Below are 11,647 nucleotides of genomic sequence, written 5' to 3'. Positions count from 1 at the left end.
CATGCTTCGCAACCATAAAATCAAACCTGTTTTTATTTCATTGTACTCACCACATTGTAACCCGTCTGAACGGATTATGAAAGAAATCAATAAGCTTTGCAGACTTTATTGTCACAGAAAGCATCAGCATTGGGACAGATATTTACACTTATTTCAAAATGTGCTGAATGAAATGCCTCATGATTCCACTGCTTTACCACCTACTCTTGTACTAAAGAATGAAGAACCACCGAACAGAATCAGAGAGCTTGTACCTTTCCCAAATACACGTAAACTTCGACACAAAGACATAATTGATTTGGCTCTTAAAAATATAAAATCTGCAGCAGACAAAAGGAGAAAACTACACGGTAAAGCAAATGCAAAGAAATTGTATATTGGTCAGAAAGTTCTCATTAAAGCTCATTCATTGTCACATAAGAAGAAACACTTGAGTCACAAATTCTTTCTAGTTTACAATGGACCTTACAGAATCCGACGTATACCACATGATAATTGCGTTGAAGTTGAAACTCTGCGTACTAGGAAGAGTAAAGGTTTACACCACATTTCACATGTAAAACCGTTTATCGAAAGATAATCTGCTTTTTAACTTTGTCTTTGCCATAAAACTTTTCACTTCACATTTCTAGTATGCTTTGTCAGATTTAGAATCTGTTAACATGTAACAATGTTTGAAGTGAAATATCCAGTCAAGAACCAAGAGAACTTATTTAAACAGAAATTACGAATGCATTGTTATAATGAACAGACGACACAGTGTTGTTAATTGTACATTCTTGCTTGTTAGTTGCACGATTACGTAACGACTATCAGGCTTACATACTTAGGACACATACTGGTACTGCTAATGAGATTTTAATGCAACTTTTGGTTTACTTGAAAATACATTCTGGGTTTAAAGTACTTTCTGTGAGATACCAGAGGACACAGTGGTTAGTTTATGTGACAGCTACACGATGTTATCACGACGCTACTAATGAGTGACAATTCACAATGTTGCTTTTGCAGTGTATCTGTTTTATATCTGCACAGTTTTCTGAATTCTTCTAGGAAGAAAAACATGTTTTAGTAGTAACTTTTGTGGTATAGCAACAATGAGACAGCCTTTTTCGTGGCATAACAATACGTTACTGTACAGTAATTTCTTCATCACGCCAATAAGCATAATAACTACGATATCTATACGCAAAGCATTTCACTTTTGTTTATCATGTGGTAAGTACATTGACTTCTGCAGAACTTAGCTTTCGGAGGACGATAACTACGACACTTCCACAGAGATTATGTTGCGACAAGATGCACAGTTTAGCGCTACAGTACACGCATTTGAGTGATTAATCTTATACTTAAAACACTTATTTTTAAAGATTTTTTTTAATTACAAAGAAAGTTTTCCATGATACATTTCATTCCATTGCTGTAATTTGTAACACCTGGGAGCATAATTACATTAATCCTCAGGGGGGTACACGCTTACGTTGTGTACCATGTGTGTGGCAACCACAAGGAACCCTAGCTAATATGGTATTTGCTTCTACAACTTTACACATCGGTACCATATTTCTCTAACACACAAATTACACAGCTATCTGATCATTTAACTGAGAGATAAACATTTTTTTACTACATCAGTGACACATGTTTACGCAATACACAGTTGGGTAACTTCACACTTATGAAAATGTATTTTGTCTGTACTTTGTAAACTGTTCATATTTTTTCGGAATCATTGTGATACTATGAGAGCTTTGAATGATGTATTTGGTAAGGGAGCATGATTTTAAAGTACGTTTGAGGTAGATGACACGTTTGAAATGAGCAGAGAATTTTTTTTAGGGTTTGAAATTATTGCAGAAAGCTACGACGTTTTTGAGATTTGACTGAGGTGTTATGATGTTATTATTACGGCGACGATGTGTACTATGCTGTTGAGATATGTTTATGATCAATAAGATGATGCTACCGTATATGAGGAATAAGAAGTATGTTGGAAACCAAGAATCGTACTTTAAGAGTTATGAAATGTGCGTAAATGCGTGACTGTATCACAATGCTGACGAATATTTTATTTGGACACTTATATTTATAGGATTTTCTTTCTACAGATTTGCAACGCTAATTCTTGACCTGTGAAATATTTTTATGTGAGACTGTCACTGTAGCGGAAACTGCTGTCGTAAATATTTCCGTAAGAAAGTTAAGTGACCACCTGCACGTGCGTCGTTGGCACACCGCTGTGTCAGACACCTGGAGAACAAGCCATTAGGGTGTGCCTTTCCGGAAGCACAGGTAGAAAAAAAAAAAAAGGGGGGGAGGCCATTATCCTCCATATTGACATTTCCTTGTTGAAAGCATACTGTGGAGCTCGTAATTTATGATATTTACTGAAATGCCTAATGAAATGACGAGAAATATTTTTACATCTGCACACCTGATTATGACAAGCGTCTTTCTACGAGAGTTGAGAGAATTTCTACTAGCTTATGAAATGTCACATGACTATTGAATGATATTTTTATGCTTTGCTTTTCATAGTTGCTTATTTCATGTGATATCTAGTTTCCAGCTGTGTTGCAGCATTGCTTTTATAAAATAAAATGCATTTGCTAATGTGAACACTTTCTGTCAACAGATCTATTAAATAATAATTTTGTAATCCACATTCTTAAAAAAAAAGGAGCACTTGGAAAGGAAAGAACAATAAGAAGGGACTAGTAACAGTAACTGGACACATAATTTTCTTTTCAAGTACATGGTAATATTTTTTTTACAATAAGTTGTTGTGGTGCACCACTTTAATTACATAGACATTAAGATGTGAATATACATTTTCCTTTTCTGCATTGTTGTTTTTACTGTAATATTTTTTCTGCTTGAGCTATGTCATGTTTAGGTATAAGTTGCTGCTGTTTGCCAGGCATAGTGTTATTGAATTTGACTTTGTATTATTCTGTTAAGCCATTTTTACTAATGATTTATTTTTATTGTTTGCTGCACATTGCCTTAGATTAGTTGTCATATTACAATTGCTTTTCTAATTTCTTAATGCTGCTTGCTTTGCAAATCTGCGTTTTTTTTCATTGCTGTTTATATTAATTGTTTTATGTGATGCTGCATTGCCTCGTCCGTTGGTATATATATCTGGGCTCAGTAGATTTAAGTTAGCTTAAGAGGGGTAGACTATATAAGAAACTAACTATGATGACTTGGAAGAAATGTGTTGAGAAGCTATATGAAAATGGTTTGGGCGAAAAAGAAGGATACTGTACAGTGGAGAAAAACTATTTTTGGCAGAGGATGTGAACAGAATACAGAAGGCAAGCTTAGATAGGACTTTTGGGAATAATGATGAATGAAGGGAGATCTCCAAGAAGCAAAGAAAGTTTTGTTTGCAAAATACTGCAATGAAACAAACCCTGTCCTTTCCTTTTATGTTATCCCACTATGTGTTTGTGTACCCTTGTGTAGTTGTTTTCTTCCTGTCTCTGTGTAGTTTCATAGAATTTTTTCTTCTTTTAATATTAAGCTACATTCACTATGATGAGGAATACTGTTAACCTCAAATATAATTGGCATTAATAATATGTTATTTACTTTGTAAAGATGTTAGACATTATTCATTCTGTTTAAATGCTCATGTGTGAAGTTGATGTTTCGCAAGTTATTCTGATCTTTTATGTATTTACTTATGTCATATTTCCTGTAACACTGATGTATATGTTATTTCAATTCTTTTGTAAATCCTGTACTACAAATGTTGTCTGTATTGTTTTGTTCCTTTGTAATTGTATTCTTATGTTATAAAATTGTAATTGACACCAGTTCATCATATTCTTAACTTGTAAGTTCCATTTCGCTGCACACGTTTCTGTTGGTCATAGTATATGGACAATATGTGAGAAGCAGAGATTGTTAGTGTTTGCACGTGTGATGATAATTCAGCAAGGGACTGGATAACAGCATTGCTGGTTCTAAGGACAATTCCAAAAACTTTGTGAGTGCACAAGTGGTGGTTTATGGACTTGCTATATTCTCCGCAAGACTCTTCAATGGTGATTGTGCACCTGCACAGTCACAACAGATGGCTGCTGGCCATCTCTACAAGGACTACAGTGGGTCTGCATCTTTGATGACCCACCAATACCATTATTTCTACAAGGACTACAGTGGGTCTGCACCTCTGGTGGCCCACCAATATCGTAATCTCTACAAGGACTACAGTGGGTCTGCTCTGTGATGACCTACCTACCTATATTCACCAACTTCGAATGACTCTGCTGTGGGTTTGCTCTGTTGTGGCCCATTACCTGTCAGCATGTCAAGAGCCAGCACTGTCTTTCCGTTGGAATGACAACACTACTTCTTCAAGACTGTATGGAAATCCACTACTTCTGTGTGCAATTTCTTTTACTAATGAGAAACTGTAATTACTATTATGATGAATGATCAGGACTATCTTTATGGACCGTGAGAAAATTTTAGCTTTTGACCAACATTGTATCAATAAGTGTGTGCATTTTATATCTTTGTTACTGTAATTGTGAACAAATTTTGTCAAATCTGTATTGGCCAGTGCCCCACACCATTTGTAAAAATTTTTTGTGGGGAGCATGGGGGCTATGCAAGTAGGCTGTTTATGTTTTCTTTATGTAAGTAGGCTGTTTAGGTTCTTATATTGGTAACGCCGCCGCCACGTAGCGCTCTCTGTATGAAAATGAAATCACTGGCTGTGCTGTGTGCAGTCTGTGGCTAGTTTGCATTGTTGTCTGCCATTGTAGAGGGGCAGCTGGATGTTAACAGCGTGTAGCGTTGCGCAGTTGGAGGTGAGCCGCCAGCAGTGGTGGATGTGGGGAGAGAGATGGCGGAGGTTTGTAATTTGTCATGAACTGATATATATATTATGACTTGTGATGATATTAAGGTAAATACATTGTTTGTTCTCTATTAATATCTTTCATTTGCTAACTATCCCTATCAGTAGTTAGTGCCTTCAGTAGTTTGAATCTTTTATTTAGCTGGCAGTAGTGGCGTTCGCTGTATTGCAGTAGCTTGAGTAGCGAAGATTTTTGTGAGGTAAGTGATTTGTGAAAGGTATAGGTTAATGTTAGTCAGGGCCATTCTTTCGCAGGGATCTTTGATAGATTGCGTTGCGCTAAAAATATTTTATGTCAGTTTAAGCACAGTCATGTATAATTCTTCAAAGGGGACGTTTCAAACCCTAATGTTTCAAACCCTGACACCAAAAGCCTTCATGTTCTTATGTGGCCATCCCTTCGATGTGCAGTAAGTTAACTGTACGTTAAAGTAACTTCAATAAAAGGAAATAATAATAATCAATTATTTAGCGCATGGAACCACTGGGTGAAATAAGTCTGCGTCCAGATTTTTACAGTTTGAAACAGCTTAAGGAGATCAGTGATAAAAATAATTAAACGTTACCTATTTAACGACAGTTGCATACAACACGTTACAATTGCTCTATACACGCAGAATATATATATATACAGGGTTGACCGTTGATAGTGACCGGGCCAAATATCTCACGAAATAAGCGTCAAACGAAAAAACTACAAAGGACGAAACTTGTCTAGCTTGAAGGGGGAAACCAGATGGCGCTATGGTTGGCCCGCTAGATGGCGCTGCCATAGGTCAAACGGATATCAACTGCCTTTTTTTAAATAGGAACCCCAATTTTTATTACATATTCATGTAGTACGTAAAGAAATATGAATGTTTTAGTTGGACCACTTTTTTCGCTTTGTGATAGACTGCGCTGTAAGTACGTGTTATCACGTAACATTCCGCCAATGCGGACGGTATTTGCTTCGTGATACATTATCCGTGTTAAAATGGATCGTTTACCAATTGCGGAAAAGGTCTATATCGTGTTGATATATGGCAACTGTGATCAAAATGCCCACCGTGCCTGTGCTAAGTATGCTGCTCGGTATCCTGGACGACATCATCCAAGTGTCTGGACCTTTCGCTGGATAGTTAGTTATTTAAGGAAACAGGAAGTGTTTAGCCACATGTGAAACGTCAACCACGACCTGCAACAAATAATGATGCCCAAGTAGATTCGGGATATCCAAAATGTCGGTGTTGAGAATGCTACATCAACATCGATTGTACCTGTACCATATTTCTATGCAGCAGGAATTGCATGGCGACGACTTTGAATGCAGTGTGCAGTTCTGCCACTGGGCCAAGAGAAATTACGAGACGATGACTGATTTTTTGCACGCGTTCTATTTAGCGACGAAGCGTCAAATTCACCAACAGTGGTAACGTAAACAGGCATAATATGCACTATTGGGCAACGGAAAATCCACGATGGCTGCGACAAGTGGAACATCAGCGACCTTGGCGGGTTAATCTATGGTGCGGCATTATGGAAGGATGGATAATTTGTCCCCATTTTATCGATTGCAATCTAAATGGTGCAATGTATGCTGATTTCGTACGTAATGTTCTACCGATGTCACTACAAGATGTTTCACTGCATGACAGAATGACGATGTACTTCCAACATGATGGACGTCCGGCACATAGGTCGCGTGCGGTTGAAGCGGTATTGAATAGCATATTTCATGACCGGTGGATTGGTTGTCGATGAACCATACCATGGCCCGCACGTTCACTGGATATGGCGTCCCCGTATTTCTTTCTGTGGGGAAAGTTGATGGATATTTGCTATCGTGATCCACCGACAACGCCTGACAACATGCGTCAGCGCGTTGTCAATGCATGTGCGAACATTGCGGAAGGCGAAATACTCGCTGCTGAGAGGAATGTCGTTACACGTATTGCCAAATGCATTGAGGTTGACGGACAACATTTTGAGCATTTATTGCATTAATGTGGTATTTACAGGTAATCACACTGTAACAACATCCGTTCTCAGAAATGATAAGTTCACAAAGGTACACTCTTTGACATAAAACTCGACCGGCGGCCAGCCGCTTCAGAGGCTAAGTCCGTGCCGATCGCGACATGGGACAAAAAAACTGGCCAACTCGCTAATTCTCTAAGTCCGGTTATCTGCACAATCTGGCAACACTGTAGACTGCGGCACTTCCTGGAAGAAAACTTGTCCCATGATAGAGAAACCCTAGGCTGATTACGCCTGTGGTCTAGCGGTAGCGTGGGTTGTTTTTGTTCATAATGTCAGTGGATCGAGAGCAGCTGGCATAAAATATTTTTATAGCCTCTTCTGTCTGAATGCTGAAGACGTGAATGTAATAGCAGCGCAGATTCAATCTATTTCGCTCTCTGACACACCGATATCAAAATTTTATCCTGTAACGATTTTGCAGCAGATTTCCTGCAGACTGTCCTCCTCTGGACGCCGTATGCGGCAAAGCTCCGGGATCCATTTGCTGGCTACTGGCAGCGGCCGTGGCGACAGCAGAGGCGCTGCACTCCCCCGTTCTTTATCGAAAGCGCCTGCTACCGCTCATCGCTTTTGATGATTTAAAACGCTTTATTATTAAATGTTGCTCCACAGAAATTTCTACAATTTCCATTCACGCTCAAAAGCAACGGAGACAGACACCCTGATTAGTAGGCGGGTATTATATTACATTAATCGGCAAGAGCTGAGTATGGCCCGAAATTAATTTTATAGACTGGGACGAAATTAAACCACCTCACTACATTCGATGAAATTATATATGCTTCATACCTCGTTTCTTTTCCTTTCAAACTCAATTATTTGTGCAACTTTTGGTCAATGTTTGGATGTTTTCGTCAAGCCAGAGTGAGCGTCTGTGCTGTAGAGTGTATTACAGTTCTTATTTCATTTCTTATGGTAAGTCTTTGCGATATACTGTGTGAATACCTTGCAATACATGCTCTGTAGCAGTGCAGGAACACTGCACATTTGGAGTTCCATGTATGGGTTCATGAAGTATTTATTGTTGATCGGAAGTGATAGTTAAGATCATCAGATTTAAACCAGAAAAATTTGTCATTTTGAAGGTTTCAGAGAACGGAAAGGAATTGCTAACGCCGGTCTTAGAAAACGTCTACAGTTAAATGCTATTGCAAAAATTTAGAAGAAGGGAACTATATTAATCAACAACATGTGCACAGTCGGTTTGAATCTTTTCAGGACCTATTTTACAGTGAAGCACCTTGGCATTTGCAAAGCAGACATCCATGATATTAACTTAATTTACTAAGTTGAAATCGGACGAAGATTGATGTTTAAAGGCATTCTTCAGATTTCGCATAAGGAATTTTTACTAGCAGTTTGGAACTCCATTAATTAAAATGGAAAATAAAAGGTTGTAGTCAGCGGCTTCTACCGTGATTCGAACTGCTATGTCATATAGTACGAGCACTGCAACGCACAAGGGAACCACTTTTTTTTTTTTTTTTTTTTTTTATAAAAAAATCTTTATTCTCCACTTGTAGAAACAGACACACAAAAGTTCAAAGTTATACAAAGATCATTTATCAAACATTTCTGGAATGACCTTCCCACTGAGTTCACTGTAACTTCTGCTTCTGTGATGTTCTTTCACTTCGAGTTCCACTTACACATCTTCATTCGGTCGCGTCTTCCTTAGCCACTGAAAAGGGTTCAGAGACAGTTTCTGCACCAGAGTCTGCTATAACAACATCTTGGTTTGGCCTGTCTCTTGCATCCGTAGGTGTGGATTCAATCTTCCTTACAACATCCATTCCCTTCAACACTTTTCCAAATACAACATGCCTCCCATCAAGCCATGGTGTTTGTTTTGTGGTGATGAAGAACTGAGAGCCATTTGTGTCCTTTCCTGCATTGGCCATTGAGAGCCAACCTGCTCCATAGTGCTTTAGCTTGAAATTTTCATCAGCAAACTTATCTCCATAGATGCTTCGACCTCCAGTTCCATCACCCCTGGTAAAATCACCTCCTTGTATCATGAAGTCTTTAATCACTCTATGAAACTTACTTCCCTTGTAACCTTCACCTGGAGGCTTTTGTGCAAGCTCAACAAAATTCTTACCTGTCTTTGGAACAGTTTTACCGAACAGACCAATCTCTATTCTGCCCACAGTCTCATCTCCGATCTTTATGTGAAACCATACCTTATCTGTTACTTTAGGGCCTTTCTTTTGATCACCCTCCGCAGCAACAACGTAGCATACTAAACACAGAAAAACTGGCACCAGAACTTGCCAACGAGCCATTGTAGAACGTTACCTGCATCAAAGGCACTTAATCAACACCACCACCACCACGCTGTCACTGAACTGAGCTAACGACACACTGGCGGCAAGAGGCGGACTATAGTCACTGCGATGTTGCCTGAGCCTCAAAACGCAACCTTAAACTTACAAACAGAGGAGGAGGAGATTACTGTTTTAACGTCCCGTCGACAACGATGTCATTAGAGACGGAGCACAAGCTCGGATTAGGGAAGGATGGGGAAGGAAATCGGCCGTGCCCTTCCTAATTTGCCTGAAGCGATTTAGGGAAATCACTGAAAACCTAAATCAGGATGGCCGGGCGCGGGATTGCACCGTCGTCCTCCCGAATGCACACACAAACAGGTGTTACTTATGTGAAGAACGCTGTTCTTGGAGTCCAGAAATTAAATATACTTTCTAATTGTGTCATCTTACAGTGGATTATATCGTACGAGTCTTCGATGTGGAAAACGAATGTCATGTGAATTTAGCGAGGTAATGCCGGCCTACACCCAGAAGTAAATGCACTATCAGAGTGTTAACAAGTACTTGGTACGACGCTGCCATATCTCGGCTCTCTGACGAGGCAGCTCTTCAGCGAAATGCTTGCCGTGATTCTCCGATACGGTTCTTCAGAATGGAGACGCGCGTGCACGTTTGGTCTTTATGCGGCGTTCTCCCCTGATGGTTTCTGACGTCGCCTTGTGGGCTATGTATACATTTGAGACATTCAATTATCATTAATCCAGAATGATACAAGTGTCAGCTTCCGGCGTGGAAGAAGGCTGTTGACGCCGACATTATATCATTTCAACGTAGGGAAAGCAAAACGGATCATTCAATGTTTCTCATTCGACATAAAGCATGTGAGATAATTTTCCGTAACGTTCATAATCATCTAAAAATACAAACGAAGTAAAAATACATCGGAAGCTTATTCGAATTGAATATAATGTAAGATACCAAACGCTTTGCACCTCGATGTCGAATTTGTCCACGTGCAATCTTTTGCAGCATACACACAGAATGTCATGATTACCACGAGAATGAAGAAATATGTTGGTAAGGATGGAAGCAAGAAGAGACGCAGTCAACAAATATTCGATTCCTCATGGCATTCATTTCATTTGAGACGTAAGAAGAGGTAAAGCGGGAATTTACTTTCGTTAACACGAAAGATATGCCGCACATATTGATAACGAGGTAGTCTGCATCTTCATACGTTTCCTCCTTGAAATCTGTATGCTCTATTATATACTAAGTAGCCCGATCATTGTTTCAGTAATGTTACCCTCTTGTTTGACCCCGTAACGATGAACAGATTCCAAATGCATGTCTCTGCATGAAAGTTAGCTGTTCGAACCCTTCCTGGGTTGTTTTTTGTGTTTTATTGCTTGGAATTCCTGAAGCAGACCACTGCGCCTTCGCCCCTCGTGGGTTAGGTCTCAAAACTAAACCGCTTTTTATCCAATGGCATAATTTATTCAGACAGCATCAGCACAAGACTATCAAACAAAGCCTTCCATTTACAGTTGCAACACTCTAACCAGCACTGACCGAAGTATAATCCACGGTCATGGTCCAAAATTAGCAGCTGTCTGATACTGTGGCAAATTCCGTACTACAGTTTCGATTCCGCAGCACCATTTTATCTGGTAACACTGTGTAGTTGCAGAATTGTGCCAGCATGTCTGTCCTCACACTGTCAACTTTATGTATCTCACTTCTCCTGTAGCGTTGATCACGAGGAGCCGAAGTAAATGAGTGTATTCTGCATGACGTAACATTCAGTATTCCCTTCTTTCATAGCCACTCTTCATGTGCATCGATACCAAATAGGAATGTGAAAACTCTTACGAGTGAGAGAATGACAATAACAATCGTAACAAGAACAGGAAAATAATGGATGATGTTTATTCCAAACGCAGAACGAGAATGGCTTTAAATATAAAAATCTATATGTATATCTGTATCCACATCTACTGATCTTTGAGTTGGCACAATGCAAATATATTCTTAGCATTTAGTTACTGAATTTAGTTCTGGATGTTTGCAGAGAAAAGGAAAAATCGGTACTTCTCGCTACTGTAATATAATGTGAACCAGCAACTACCCTTTCCTTAGAACACGTCTCAAGCAGGTCCTCAAGTAAGTACCAAGGCACTGCTGCATTGCTCTGATGACGGTTAATACAGATAGTTCCGATTATGAAAATACAAAAACGTATTGCAGGTTAGTTCCTAGGATAGTAACATTAAATATGCGTTGTAGACGGCACATGAACGTGACGACTATCCATATTACTCATCAATATAAAAAGACAATATTATGGGAATTTAGCAGGATTACTCAACATAAATTCTGAAATTGGGTGACTGACCGCACAGGTGTATACGATGTCCTAATCGCATTAGGAATATGAAGATCGTCTTCGACAGCTCGCAACTTTCATATTGCTATCTCC

At 39.2% G+C, this 11,647-nt stretch overlaps 1 protein-coding gene across 1 annotated transcript; it reads right to left on the bottom strand.

The window, feature by feature from the left end:
* Nucleotides 1-8,379: 8,379 nt before the first annotated feature.
* Nucleotides 8,380-9,244, bottom strand: LOC124776676 (peptidyl-prolyl cis-trans isomerase 5-like). The gene has a single exon (XM_047251777.1). The coding sequence runs from the start codon at nucleotides 9,181-9,183 to the stop codon at nucleotides 8,554-8,556; it is 630 nt and encodes a 209-aa protein (XP_047107733.1). The 5' UTR covers nucleotides 9,184-9,244; the 3' UTR covers nucleotides 8,380-8,553.
* Nucleotides 9,245-11,647: the final 2,403 nt, after the last annotated feature.

This window comes from Schistocerca piceifrons, chromosome 2, assembly GCF_021461385.2.
Source record: "Schistocerca piceifrons isolate TAMUIC-IGC-003096 chromosome 2, iqSchPice1.1, whole genome shotgun sequence".
Taxonomy (NCBI): domain Eukaryota; kingdom Metazoa; phylum Arthropoda; class Insecta; order Orthoptera; family Acrididae; genus Schistocerca; species Schistocerca piceifrons.
The sequence above is the reverse complement of the archived record's forward strand: the minus strand, read 5'-3'. Positions and strand labels throughout refer to the sequence as shown.